General features: G+C 45.0%; 1 protein-coding gene across 1 annotated transcript; it reads right to left on the reverse strand.

The window, feature by feature from the left end:
• Window positions 1–1,370: 1,370 nt before the first annotated feature.
• Window positions 1,371–10,588, reverse strand: LOC146184975 (zinc metalloproteinase nas-4-like). Its single transcript, XM_084605456.1, has 6 exons — window positions 10,483–10,588; window positions 9,114–9,154; window positions 6,332–6,413; window positions 5,655–5,772; window positions 4,484–4,662; window positions 1,371–1,642 (listed from the first exon to the last, which is right to left on the reverse strand). The coding sequence occupies exons 1-6, from the start codon at window positions 10,586–10,588 to the stop codon at window positions 1,371–1,373; spliced, it is 798 nt and encodes a 265-aa protein (XP_084461582.1).
• Window positions 10,589–15,048: the final 4,460 nt, after the last annotated feature.

Genomic DNA, 15,048 nt, shown 5'->3' on the forward strand with positions numbered 1-15,048 from the left:
TGTGTCTTCACAAAAATAACTTCATTCACGAAAGAACCTCAGGCTCATCGCAAAGCGAGAAAGACTGACAAGTACCAGCTGAACGTAAGCGTCAGTACAAGGCAAGCAACACATTCATAACGCAGAGCACAGTACGAGCGCTCACCGTGAGTCCACGCTTTCATGTTTACTTATTTACCCATACGTTGCATTTACAAGTTATTGCAGAACAGATTTGTTTAAAATTTCTTCTTTCGGCGAACTAGCAGGGAATGAAACCGGCTTAATTGTGCTGTTGCCATTGTCATGTCAGATGTCATTCCTGATAATTTATTGAAATGGTTGACTTGGCATAATCACAATGTTATGTTTTGTCGACACTATCTGTCCTTATATCTTGTGTTTGTTTTCACTCTCCCGCCCCCTTACATAAATACCGTAAACAAGTAAATGTGGGCAGGTGATGAATAAATAAATAAAACATGCCCTTTCGAGAATTCAACGTAGTAATGCGAGAAACATAAGTACATATGTATCCATAGCTGTAAAATAACGATTATTAATTTCTTCTTTTCTGCGGTGGAAAGTGAACACGAACTGACTCATAATATTTTCTTTATTATATGGAACTGTTACAGGAAAGGGTTGATATATACAGGATGTGAACACAATCAGATATACAACTGAAGCAAATAAACGGTTAAATCCTTCCTTTTTACGTTGTTCTTCTGCGAGTATTTACTGCTCATATATGATCGCTAAATAAGGCCTTGCTCGAATTCTAGATTTAACGAAGTGGGGCGCCGCATTTGACTGTGAATAGTAAGGAACTCCACAACCGAAAAACGTGAAGCGAGTCGTTCAACTAGGAGAAGACCCCGGTGTCCTTAACCAATGTTCAAGTAACCAATAAGCATACGTTACACGAATGCATTATGACGAACCCAGCCCTCCAAAACTTTAGGGCGCAGAAACTCAACGCGTTATGCCAGCATGCCTGCTGAAGTGACCTGGAGATGTGCTTCAAGAATTCTTACATGAGAACGTGCTGTGAAAGGTTCGCACGTAGTGAGTAACGCAACGACAGCCAACGATACTCGCGCACGGCTGACAAGAAATACACATGCGCGAAAAGGAGTGCTGCAAGTTGTGTTCCAGGATAGGCAAATAGCAAACAATTTTCTCTAGTGTGTGCATAGTGAAAGTGGTTGCAAAACACGTGCAGCAGATGGGATGATGATGAACTGTCAGTGCAAATATTATTAACTAAGTGTCTCTACAATTCTTGCCCAACTTTCTTGCCACCACGAGATCACGTAGCTTGCCTTACATGATGAAAGGTGTCCACACACTGATAAGAGACAGCTGCCTCTCACTGAAGGATGCATTAATCAGTCGTGGTGGACGTCTTCGTGGCTGGCGGGCCTGTCAGTTGGGCAGTGGTAGATGGTGTTTAGCTTGTGGATGTCCACTTTGGTCATGCGATTCTCCTTGAAGGCGAGGCCCAGATTAAAAAGCTCGACCGCAGTGTTTTTTGGCACCAGTGTGGCTTGTTCGGGGTCCTTAGAGAAGGCGTTGAAGAAGTAGTGCATTATGGACTCGTAGTCGTAGTCTTCTTCCAGGTACGGCACCCGATTCGTCTTCATGAAGTTGGCCTTGAACCCTAGGGGGACCCGAAAGGTAACAATTTACTGGCCCATTGAATGAGGTCATTCTATAGAAAATAAAAGTACGGAACCATCAAACATCTGATGCGAGAAAGCAGTGGGAGTCTCCCTTCATAATTTTGGTGTTTTAGCCCTAGTTAATGTTTGTACTCTTAGCCGAGACTTCAAATCCGTAACAGAATTTTTAAGGTGGGTGGAGGTTGGTGGGAAATCAGAGGGTGGACGTTGAGTGTAGAGGTGGGCCGAGAATGGCAGTGAATGCACATTTGAGATAATTTGAGTGAACTTTTTGGGGTAGCAGAATTTCGGCCCGACTTCACATTCCTGCCAAGCCTTCGTTGCAAAGCCAATGAATTGGACGCGTGGCACTCTGCACAAGCGCCCAGACTGTTATATTCCGGATTCAGTTATACGAGGGTCGTAAGGGGACATATTAATTTATTTTCTCATAATCAAGTGTGTGATACCTTTTCACGTACACAACGATTCCCGGAAAGCATTCAAACACGTTTCGAACAACTTTCTGTGGCTCTGCAGCCAAGGCCAGGGAGGAAACGGATTTTTATTCTTGTACCGTGGACACAATAATGCCTCGGTCCAGGGGCGCAGAGGGGAAAAGGAGGTAATTCAGTTGGAGAAAAGGTGTGGAATATCTAGGAGATTGGGTTAGGGCAGGCCGCTAGCATCATATAGTTTCTAAATAGCATATATTTGGAAACTCAATGGCTGGTGTCAGCCTGCACAGGTAGCTTCGAGAAGGCGCCATGAAGAACTGTCCCCTTGACATCCGTGGGGTTTGTATTTTATCTTAATGTGCAATTTCCCAATTAATTTGGTTGAAGGCGTTCACTCTAAAATTATTAGTTCATGAAAAATATTTTGTGGGGAAAAAAAGGGATATTCTGTGTTGACACCCGGGAAAATCCAGCTGGCTAATGTGATCAATGTGGCAACGCTGGTGGGTGGTGCTTCTGGTGTACAGAAGCTTCCTTCTCAGAGTTTACTGGCAGAAGCTGTCTTTTTCCAACTGGGACTGAAGTACTTCTTTTCCAGTAAAATAACATTACACTTCCGAGGTGAGCAAGCATATCTGTGAGTGTATAGGGTCGTCTAAGAGCGGACGCGCGACGATGTGGTCGCTCTTTTCGAAGCGCCGTTGCCTCCGACATGACTGCATATAAAGTCATTGGCGCAGCGGGACCTGCACGTGGTTCTTTCCATGGGCTGTCATTTCGATTCGGTTCACACCGAGTCGGACGCAATAGCTCTTTGAAGAGGGCGACCATACGCTTGTGTCTTCAGGCTGGAGCCCTGTGCCATCACGGTTAGAACATCTACACAAATTTTCACTCCAGCTGCTTTGGAAACTTTGCTTGTGTACTAGTTTTCTGTTTTATATGTTAGTTGTCAGTACCGCCCTCTTTTCTTTCTTTATTCATCTAACGTCAAATTCTAGACGCATTATCTCTCTAAAACACGCTAGTCTGAAGACCAAGTGTCCCTCTCCAGCAAGCTAAATTCGTGGATGACGATTTAATGCTCCGAACAAGCTGGCGAGCAGATCAGCTAGAACGCACCAACTCTAGGGAGAAAAGGGGAGCACGGAAACTGAACACTAACACAAGCATGGAACTATACTTTTAGCCATCTTTTCACATTCCCAATTGCATTATATCCAGGGGTCTTCAGAACCACCACAAGTTCTTCGCCGAAAATGTTGACTTTCTAAAAAGTAACCCTTAAAAAAGGAAATACTACCTGCCTATCATAACTTGTTGATCCTTGTAGTCGCATAATAATCGCACGTTTAACACTGTACGCTGAATGCAGAAATTTGTTGACAACATTGCAAAATACTCTATGTAATCCACTGCAAAGATATGCATTAACACGATGGCGTTAAGGATCCTGTTTCACAAAAAAAAAAGCAAAGGTATCAGCGTTGCAGCTGAAGTTAGCAAATAATTGCGAGCACGCATCTGGCAGGTGACATGTCCGGGCACTGATTGGTCGGCTGGTTGTGTGACGTCACGAGACCACATAAGATGGCCGATTTGGCTGGAAGGCAGGAGTTGGCACGAAACAGAAATGAACACAGGGCCCTTAATGTATCCAATGCTGCAACTAAACCACGAAGGCACGTTCGTACTCTGGCTGTGCGACATATCTATTTTTGATGATTTTTTTACGTAATCCGATAGCTTACGGCTGTAAGTATGTGTGGAACAATAGTAGTTGAAAGTGGATGTACGCGGGCGGGGATCTGCAAGTAGGCCCGCAAAAAGGAGTCATTAACGCTGTCGTGTCACACTCTTAAAGGCGGTGCTTAAGTGTCTCCCCAATCTTTTTTTTTTTTTTCATGCACTCAGTCTTGACTTGAGGTGTTCTATCCTGCACTACTTACTCAGTTTCAATTAGTATTTTTCAGCCCGACTTTGAACAAATTTGTTTCGAGCTGGTAAGCTGTACAACCTCTTATACACTTGTAGTGCAGGTTGTTGAGGACTTCCTGGCCGCGATGTGATTCAGTAACCAGAAATAAAATACGCTTGCTTCGTTCGTTCTGATCACAGTCCCGGTGCTGCCCATGGTGATGATAAGTAAATCAGGTGTTGCTAAGGCAACGCAGTTGTTGTGTACGCTTTGAGGCAAAAAATGAAGAGCTTCTACAGCAGCACCGCCATGAAAACTGCCACCTAAACAGTGTTGAACTCTCATTCCTGCAGCCGTAAACTTGAAATTAGGTTTCAATGCAGTTACGGTGTCCAATTTGATTTTAAAGTGCCTCTGCGCTCAACAGGTAACACCGAGTCCACGTTGAGCAAACATTCGCTCACTTGGTACCACGTTGTTCCAGACGACCCGGACGTATCGGTCTCTGTCGGCTCGTGACTGCTCGTGCCACAATCCTAGCACGTGCAATAATTCGTGCACGATGGTACCGTACGTAGCACAAACTTCGAAGTTAAGCGAAACCAGCTGCCTCAGGCCAGACATGCCGACCTCGGAGAAGCACCTGCACACGGTGAACCGAAAGAGCGAGAGAGAGAGAGCAAGAGAGAATGGTCAAGACGAGAGAAAGAGAAAAGCTTTTTTCTTTTTTTTTTTTAGTTTATAAGCACGAATACTTGCCTAAAATCACCGGAATGCTTTTACTTTAAGAAAAATGTCATGAGGGAACAACTGATGCGTTAGGAGGGCTCAAGAAGTAATGGAGGAAGAGTAACAGATAAATGTTAGGTAAATATTTCAAGAGATTATATAAATGATCCTAAGACTTGTCACGAATACCAGTGTCTTAAATAGACAGGGAATTGCAGTGTCGCCAATTCCAGGGCACTGTACGTAACATTCATTTCACCGCGGGCGATATTTGCTTAAACGGCCTGACAGCAGTGACGATGCAAGGAATTTTTGGGCTCAGAACGCCAGACTCAAAGTAGCTCTTTAGTTACGAACCATATATATATTGATTACGAACCAAAAAAGCACGTGTACACATCGCAAAAACATCACCATTATGAACATTTAGTCAAGTTTCTCAAACAAGCAGCGAGTGGAACCGCTCTCTTACGGCATCGTCTTCCTTCTGAGTACCATGCCTGCGGTGAAAGGCGCTAAAGATTACCCGCGGTTTTTAACAAACGCGGCTTGTCTGATGCCTTAATAAATAATGCGTATAGCTCTTCTTCACGATGCCCAGTCATAAATCTAAGAATAAAGTATATTTTAGGTCCGCTTGCTGCAGTAGAGAACAGTGCTTAAAAGGCAGCACGGCACAAGTGCTCCAAACCTAATAAAACAACGGATTTCTGGACCAAATCATTTAAAGGTGCTGCGTGTGGTTCTTGTCTGGAACAGTTATCACTGAACAGAGTTACACTTTCTTAGGGAACCCTTTCGCGCAAGCACCCCATTAGCAGTGACGAATACAGAGTGCGCCTTCTCGTCGAGATCAGCGGAGGATGCTTATTTCTTTCGCGATGCGGCGGTGACACGGGCACTTGCCCTTGCTTGCTCAGGATGTGGATGTATCCTTCTTCATCTGCACGCTCCCTGAATTGCACGCAGGAGACGGATTCGATCTGCTGCATGGCGCTCAAGATCTCTTCTTTCTCCCACGAATCTGCGAGTGGAGACAGCAGGGGACCAAACGTAACTCCACTGTATACTCAACAGAGAGAGACAAAAAAACAAAACATATTTATCTGAATACTCCAGTACTTGACCATATATATTTAAAATCTACAATGCACCCTGGCCAATCCCCCGCCGTGGGTATGTGTCATTTTGTCTGAGGTCATCATCATCATCATAATCGGATCAAATAGCGATCCGCTGGCTGAAGGCCCTCTCTGAAGGTAGCCTGGGTATGCTCTTTTGAACTTTCCGAGTCTTGCCTACAATCTTATGATTACCACAGGGCCGCTTCTCCCCATCTGAATGAGCCTCGAAATGCGTTTAATGAAGCGCAAGCTCTCTTGGCTGTAAAACTTCATGAATTTTTTTATAAAGTGGCTTCTCTGGATAAGTGACAAAGCGCCACCTATGAACCCTTTACGCAGTGAACGCTTTAGACATGTCCTCGTTTCGTGCGACAACGCTTGTTCGGCGCAGGTTTCAAGCGTGCCTGTCCCACAGTCATAGAGTCCTTACTGGATTCGCGCTTTAGTCTGACTGCTTACCGAAGGCGTCGTCGATGATATAGTGTACCACACCGCCAGGCCACAGCGGAGTCTCCTTTGTCCTCGCACGCAGGTCGGATATCTGCAGTGCACTCCGGGTAAAAAGGCTATTTATTTGGTCCGCGCGTAAGTGCAGCCGTGCTGTCCACAAAATATCCGGTATTTTGCCTTGTCTGCGCCATGAGGCTCGGAAGTGTGACACTCACAGTTTTGAATTCTTGCTCCTTTCCCAGGAGCTTTGAAGGATTTATAAGTTTCAAAGCTACGAATCGTATCAGTTTGGAGGGCTCCTAATTAACTCCGACATCTTGGCGCACTTTCGGCTTACTGCGTTTACAAACCATTATAATACTTGAAACTTCAACAATAATTACGCTGTTCTCCAGTTTTTCAATGAGCAACAGGATATTGCCTTCTCGTGTTTTTGTATTAGGCGCAGTTACACGGCACATCAACCATCCAGATGGTCATTTACGTTTCATGTAGAGTAGACTCTATTTCGTGTTTGTTTTGTTGCGATTGCAAAGAATCACATTAACAAAACACTTTACTGGGCTGGTTGGTGAAGCATGGTTTCGTAACAAGTTATTCAGCACTGCAGAAGGCACGGGCACAGGAAGTATTTCTTCCTGTGTCGTTTATCTAGCGATGAATAACTTGTTAAGAAATACACGTTCAAAAAAAAAATCAGTAGTGGTTCGATGCTGACGAACCTGAGTATCGAGAGTTAGCTCTGAGTTACTTAGCAATTCAGGAAGACGCATGGGTTACATGTTTATTGTTTATTAATTGTTTATTGATCATAATTTTTGTAAACTATGTAGCACGCTTTTATTCAAATCGGTAGAAGTCACATTTTGAGTGGCCCTGGCCAAGTTTGGAGGTTACCATCGTGTTCACTATAGTGGAATAAGGCTGGAGATCGATTTTGGTCTGAATAAGCTAGATAAAATTTGGCGGTGGCCTGAGCCAATTCTGGGGAGGCCCGAGCGAAATTAGGATGCCACAATCGTTTCTGCCATAGCCGGATTAGGCTGGGCATCGGTACCTTGTGCACATGGCGACGCATCCGGGCAGCCACACCTCCCACGGCGATGGCGTACGTGACTAGCTATTGCGTTCTTTTGTCAGTGGTCAAATCTTGTCGTCGTTTTACCCTGAAGAATGGTAGCAATAGAGCTAACACTCTAAAATCCGGCGTCTATACAGTTGTCATCACGTTGAGACGTCATGAGACCACATGGTATAACCGAATTAACAGGTGCGTTGGTCATGTGATACAGCCGAGTGCCTTGGCGTACTCAGTGGCAGCTCGCTGCTGCGTTTGGCAGTTTACACACGTGTCTAGACTGTTCCGCGTATCAGGTTAGAGTGGAGGCAGAAGCAACGCCGTATGTGTCTACCATAGTGGAAAGGAGATGGTGATCACGGAAGTGAAGTGTACGCCACTGAAAATGGAGTACCGGCCGGCTACATATATAAGTTTAGCGTATGGGCGCAAATAACAGAGGATAAACATGGCCGAGCGGCCTTCAGACTGCTGCCTCATTCTCACTACGTGACACAATTAAAGGCCCCCTCATTTGTTTTAACCTGTTTGATGGCTCTCGCCTTGTTTTCCGATCTTCTTGCGTCGCGGTTTTTTCCGTGCGACTATGATACTGGTTAAAATTTCTCTACAAAAAGCACGAAGTACTAAAATAACTGACACTTATACTCTTTGCCAAAAGCTTAGAGCCCAGGGGATCTGCTTCTAAGCCCGGGATTCCTGCAGCCTTCGTGGAAGTCCTACCCCAAGGATCCGGGAACAAGACCAAGAATCTCCTTACCTTAAGATTTGCAATACCGGGAATGTGCTACGTGACAACGTGTGATTCAGGAGAAAAACCATTGGACTCCAGGCTTCTGAGAAAGTGTGTACGTAGACATCATTCATATATATTCTTTGTTTTTAAAATGCTGAAATGCGCTTAGTTGCTGGCTTTTCATTGTCAACAGCCTACAGTCACTAATTTATATGTAGCCCTAAATCCTTTCCGAAAAAACAAAAGAAAGGCTGTCATACGCCACATGTGATGAGTGTGGTTCCGGAATAGACATGCCTGCTCTAAAACGATGCCTCTGCGCCTTGTTTCAATACTTAACCACATTTCTTGTTGAAAAATTTCAATGCGTATCAAGTGCCTAACAAAAGCAGAGTCGTAATTTGTACTGTCGAGTGAGCGCCCCCGAAATAAAATAACGACACCTTCGCAGCAGAAAATTTTTCAAGGTTGCGCAACTACCAAACACATGTGTATAAGCTTATAATCGCTTAATAACTAAACACGTCATGCAGTGGGGAGGGAACACAGGCAAAAAGAAAGAAAACAGCCTTTGTGCACTTACATTTGAAACATATTAAGTAACCATTTAGACGAAGTTAGTTAACTCATGCAAGTGCATAAAGTATTTGCCTTGAAACCTATGACACGTGCGCAAAAGGAACAATACACAATATAGAACTACCTATATGTCTAAAGACTAATTTACATATCATTACTAGCTGGTTCATCAGCATATAGCTAGTAAAATTCTTCATTAAGATGAAGTTAATGAAACTAACATTATTTCACTATAACCATTATTTAGATATACACATAGGACAGTACGTACTTCGTTATATCGGAATGTTTCGTTATGTGAATGCTCAATGGAATATTTCCATCTTAACGTATTGAAGCTAACGTTTTAGCAAAGTATTTGCTGGAAAACCTAGGCATCAAAAAGCTAGAGGACGTACCGATGTGATCGGTGGCATATAAATGTCTCCCTCGATGACATCTACAATAAAAAGACAGGAACACAACAATATCAGCATTGTTTGACATCCACTGCGCTGTAGATGCACATGTTCTGTGCACAATGTAGAACAAACCGCAATACTTATCACCAGCACGGTTTCAAAGACGCCGTGCCGTAACAACGCTAGCTGCATGGCAGACAACGTAGATGTCTTCTCTGATATGCAAGTATTGTTAGAATAGGAATATACTCAGGTTTACAGCATGCCGAGCGTACCTGACGATGTGATCATATCGTGGAAGCCAATTAATTGGCACCAATGTGACCAGGGGATGTTGGCGGTCGCAAAGAGAAAACTAGCAAGCTGCAGGGAAATTTCGCAGGGTAAGAGAACCGCGAAACAGAAGTGATTTTTTTTTTCCCGCATGGAAGCTTAGATTTTTACAATACTTTTTTCATTGGACTGTATTGTCCCCGCAAAACACTTAGTTTCTGTGACAGGTGTGAGTGCCTAGGGAGAATTTTATTTTTACAGGTTCCATACTTTAAAACAGTAGGTCGTGCTTTAAAATAATACGCTCAAACCTGCAGAGTGCTTCAGTACACAGATGAAAAAGTACAGAAACGTGAATGAGAAAACCACACTATTGTGTAGTTCAACACCCAGAATGCTGTCTCAGATGTCTTATTTGTCAAGTACTACGACGATTTCAAAGTATGGTAACACCGAATTCATTCAGTCCAAGAAAAAAGTTGTATTCAAGTTATAATGCACTTTTCAAAACTTCAATATAGAGGTCCAGTCTCTCAAATGCTGAGGAATTATTAAGGATTAATAACTACTTTCGGCAGAGTCTTACATGAATCAAAGTTTCTTCCTACAGTAATGCACAGAACAAAAGTTTCACGGTTTCACATCTAGGACAGTGAAGTTTAGTTTGCATTGCGCACGGCCAGACTACTGAACACTACTGCCATCAGCAATATCTCGAGGCTGCGACAACCTGCATTCGTGGCGAAGATATTTACTTGCGATGGAGCGACATATCAGGATGCTCGCAGAACAGCCACAACGGGCCACAACCGACCGCATAGAAGGAAGATTAATGAGGAATACAGAAGTTGGCTGCAGGTACAGCCAAATCATTAAAGTAGAACATTAAAATAAAGCGCTGTAGTTACGGCCATCACTGCATCAAATTTGCAGCCAAGCAGGGTGATGTCATACTACCAGCGCGTGCGGGGCAAAATAACGATTAGCACGGAGCGACTCGATGAAGAATAGAAGCATGGATGGAAAGCAAGCCTTTGTTGAGGCGCGGACAGTTCTAACAACAGGAGGTAGCAGGCGTTCGCTCTCACGTTACCTGGCATCTCGAGGACCCCCGCGTAGATGTTGGCGGCCGCGGGTTTAGCGGACAGCAGCGGGGGCAGTGCCGACAGCAGCAGCAACCCGAAGAAAGCGGCAGCCATGATGACCCTGAAAATGGCGCCTTTCGCATGACGCGTCCCATTCTTCTGCGGCGGTGTCCGTTGACACGTATCCTGCCGCAGAGACTCCGGTCGCGCGTCGTAGTCGGCCCGTCGCGCTACTTCGTACGTGTCATCAATCTGCCGCGCGAAGACGACTCCGTGGCACGGATGCAAAAAAACGTACCCACCTCTTTCTAGTGAGGCAGACACTGATTAAAATCATGCGGTCTTATAAAGCACATGCTCCGGAGTCAGCTAAACAGCGAATGGAATTCAAAGTTTCTCGAGTTTGAACCGTCGACGAATTACCGCCTTGGTCTGGTGAGCCCCGGTCGAGGCGACCGCATTTCAATGGAGACAAAGTGCAAAAATTAATTATTTGAAAACAGCGCTTGAGCACGGACAGATAGAAAGAGATAAACACATATTACGCTGAACTGACAACTGAAATTTTGTTCAGGAAGCATATCTTTTGATATACACAGCGGCTGATAAAAAGTCGATAGCCAGTCCTATCTCATGTCCTAAAAAGTAAACCTCTCCCTTCCAAAAAAAGCGCTTTCCTTCGCTTGAAGTATTAGGGAAGTGCTGCTTACTCATGCTTCTTTATCATCTGCTGTGTTTACTGCCTCAATAATGTATCTTGCTATTTGGTCTCGGTTTCGGCCTATTATTTCCGTCCTTTCGAAACACGGTTCACACTTTCAGTCCTGACAATGTTCAACAAGATTCCTGCCCCTTTTCCGCTCTAAATTGTTCTTGTGTATGTCAGCGGAATCCTATGAACAACTGCTTTTTCGAAAGCAACAACAGGGGCTTTGTGTTTCTTTTTGCAACCACTGGCGTTCATTTCTGGGAAGGTTATTATTTTACAATATTGTTTAAAATGTGTAAAATAATAGCCTTCCCGTATGTCAGCGGAGTCACCGCTGACATGCGCAAAGACATATGTTGGTCAAACGGGACGCTGTTTAAATGATAAGATGCGTTAGCACAAAAACAATTCATAGCGGAAAAGGGGTTCGTTCAGTTCGTTTTTCTGCGTTCCCTATTTTTCAGGTAAGCATCTCGAAATGCCACTGTGTTGCTTCCTTGTTCCTGATATTTCTTTCTTGAAATGTCCCGCGCCATTAAAAAAGCGTGTCGAAATATATTACGTCAGTGTTCAATATTGATCGCGAATAAATAAAAGTAAATGAACTTACAAGCTTGTTTTGAAAAAAAAAAAAGAAATTAGCTGAACTACAGAAAGTGCAATATAGTAACATTTTTGAGTCAGCAAAGTGACACACATTGAAGAAAACACGCCCGTACGTCGTTCAAAGCAGGCGTGTCAAACTCGAATTTTTTTCCTTGTGCGCGTTCTCAACGGTATATCAACGGCGAGGTTCTAATTCTGTGTTCCTTGCATCAATCCTTGCACGAATACGGTCGCTGTAATTCTGACGCTCTGTGCTCCAGGAGTATTCAGTTCAGTTCAGGCGTTCAGTCGTGTCCGACTCTTCGTGACCCTATATTACTTTTACAAAAACGATACTCTTTTTCTGCATGTCGAAAACGCGCAAGCAGCGGAAATTTGAATTGAATCGTGTGTCCCTTGTGGGCGCACCCGCAAGCAAAAGCCGTCAACTAGACGTATACATGCAGAGTACTGTTACGACCAAGCATCCGCAATTGCGCGCTCTATTGTTCGCCTGTGGGCATGGATAAGTTTTGTGAATAGGTGGTGATGGTCCAATGGCTCTAAGTGAGCCTGTTTCCAGGAATCCTGTTTTGTAAGCCTGTTTTGCTTTGTGGACAACCTGCAAATGCCAAATTGACCCTGTCAAGAGAAGGTCTGGAAAAACACAAAGAAACGTCCCCCTGCGGGAAATAGCAGGAAGTGCTTTCTTTTGTTCACCCTTCCAGTCGAGAAGGGCTATCCTCCAGTGATGAATGCCTCCTATCCAAAGGAGACGACAGAGTGACATGTCCGCTGACGTGCAGGACAAGAAAGGAGCATGACTCATACGGCCATTAAGTGATTTCCTGGGAATGCAGGAAAGATTTGCAATTGTCGAAAAGGGACAATGTTGGGAGCCCTATGCGGCGCCACGTGCACTCGGGTTTCTGAGAAGTAAAACCCCTTGTCAGAACCAGCCTGTGGTTTCTTTGCTGAAGAATAGAAATGTACCTCCTCTCCTCGCCGTTCCCAAGCTTTTCCCGCCAACAAGTGATCACGCCCAACGAATGAATGCCGGACCAGTCAGTGCTTCAGACCATCAGTGCAGTGATGTGTTCGATTGGATGCCGATACCTGAGGGGCGTGCCCTGGATTTGGTTGGTCAGCATCTTCAGAGAGGGGCTGGACATAGGGGGTTTTTAAGGACGCTGCAGAGCACGAAATGTCGCTCTGGGCCCTGGGTAAACGGCTCATCCAGTCGCTTCTCGCTATGAACTCTTAACGCTTGCCATTTTGCTGATGTACCCTTCTTTTTCGTGTAAATAATCTTGTAAATAAGTTTCTCAAAGTGCCATTAAACCTGCTTGTACATATTTCACCAACTTCGAAGATTCAATCCTACTTCAACCCCGAGTCTCTGCACGCTACCAAGTGAAGGCCGGGTCGACGTAGCCCCAGCGTCACGACAACTGGTGACTAGCGGTGGGATCTGAATCTACAAGCCCCAACACTGGTGACCAGCGTTGGGATCTGAATCTACAAGCCACAACATCTGGTGATTGGAGGTGGATCTGAAGCTACAAGCCACAACATCTGGTGATCGGAGGTGGCATCTCAAGCAACAAGCAGGCGCAACAATCGGCCAACAAGAGAGCAGCTCGGAACATCGATCGCATGTGTGGGTGAGTGCTTGGCTTTTCTTCTGATGTGGACCAGGTTCTAGAACAGGGTTAGATTTTAGAACTGGTAAAGAGAGTGTGGAAACGCCTTTAGGTTGGTAGTTTGCACAGTTGTTTTGGAAGTAGCCGACACTCGGAGCGATCATGGACCTACAAAAGCTGCAGAAACCGGACCTGTTGCTATTGTGTGAGGAATTGGGAATTGATACAAGTGGTTTGGCACGAAAACCCTTGATTATAAAGGCAATCATTGATCTGGGAACCGATGATGAGGAGCTCAGTGAAGCATGGAACCTCATCGGTCAAAAAAAGGAACAGCTCAGACAGCAGAAAGAGCGTGAAATTGAAAGAGAAGCAAAAAGGCTGGAGCTAGAAATTGAGCTCCGGAAATTAGAACTAGAGTTGAGCAAGAGGTCGGGCAATTGTCCCCAGCTAGCGGTACCTCTTCTCAACAAGGAGGCAGATTTCAAGATGTCAAAGTACACGCAGCCATATGTGATATCAGGGGATATCGGTCTGTATCTGGCTAACTTTGAGCGAACCTGCGAAAAACTGTCCTTCCAGCGAGACACGTGGTCTCAGAGATTATTGACGGTTCTGCCCTGCGAGGCAGCGGAGGTTGTCGCGCGGCTAAGCAAGGAGGACGCGGACAACTACGAGAAGGTCAAAGCTTGCCTTCTGAGAAAGTATAGGCTTAGCGCCGAGGCGTTCAGACAACGTTTTCGGAACGCTACTAAGTCCAGGGACGAGAGTTACCCTGAATTCCTGTACAATTTAAGAGTAAATTTGGGCGAGTGGCTAAAGAGCACAGATTCCTACAGTGATAGGGACGCTGTAGTCGAGCGAATTCTTTTGGAGCAGTTTTATAACTGCCTCCCAGAAAAAGAAAGAAATTGGTTACAGGACCGAGGCGAAATTAAGTCGGCAACTGAAGCTGCCGAACTTATTGAGGAGTATGCTTCGCGCCGACAATTCAGCAACCCAGCAGTGGATAGGCCCCGCAATCCCAAGTTCAGTGTGAAAAACCGTCAGGAAAGGCACTTTGCTAGAGTTGGAAACGAAGAAATGAAGGTTTCTTCAGGCAAATTCCCTAGAAAGGACGGCAGTGAGAAAAGTGGGGAAGTGACCAACGTGCAGAACACAAAGAATAAGCTTGAGGCTAGGAAGCCGCTCACATGCTTTAGGTGTAATGAGCAGGGTCACATTGCCGTCAACTGCCGGAAAGAAAAGATTGCTTTCTCGTATGTCAGGGACTGCGATGAAAATATGCAGCTTTTAGAACCCTACCTGCATGACCTAGTAGTCAACGGGAAGCCTTGCAAGGTACTGCGCGATTCGGCCGCAACGATGGATGTTGTCCATCCGGCGTATGTATCGCCTTCCGACTATACAGGACAGTGTGCATGGATCCGACAGGTAGTTGAGGAACAGAGTGTGTGCTTGCCGATCGCGAACGTGGTCATCGAGGGCCCTTTCGGCGAATTAACAACCGAGGCTGCCGTTTCAGGAAAGCTTCCTAAGTGCTATCCGTATTTGTTCTCCAACAAATCGGACATGCTGCTGCGAAAGAGGGGCATCCTTTTCGGAGACAGAGTTGTGCAAGCCTTAACACGTTCAAA

This window comes from Amblyomma maculatum, chromosome 6 (genome assembly GCF_055883805.1).
Source record: "Amblyomma maculatum isolate TAMU_Amacu chromosome 6, ASM5588380v1, whole genome shotgun sequence".
NCBI lineage: Eukaryota > Metazoa > Arthropoda > Arachnida > Ixodida > Ixodidae > Amblyomma > Amblyomma maculatum.

What these genes read in the sequence shown, in the direction of transcription:
- LOC146184975 (XM_084605456.1), bottom strand. Translation starts at nt 10,588, where the DNA reads ATGGCTGCCGCTTTCTTCGGGTTGCTGCTGCTGTCGGCACTGCCCCCG. An exon ending in CACATCCTGAGCAAGCAAGG is followed by an intron (nt 4,663 to 5,654) that starts GCAAGTGCCCGT and finishes CACCGTGTGCAG; the next exon opens with GTGCTTCTCCGAGGTCGGCA. An exon ending in CTGGAACAACGTGGTACCAA is followed by an intron (nt 1,643 to 4,483) that starts GTGAGCGAATGT and finishes GGGTCCCCCTAG; the next exon opens with GGTTCAAGGCCAACTTCATG.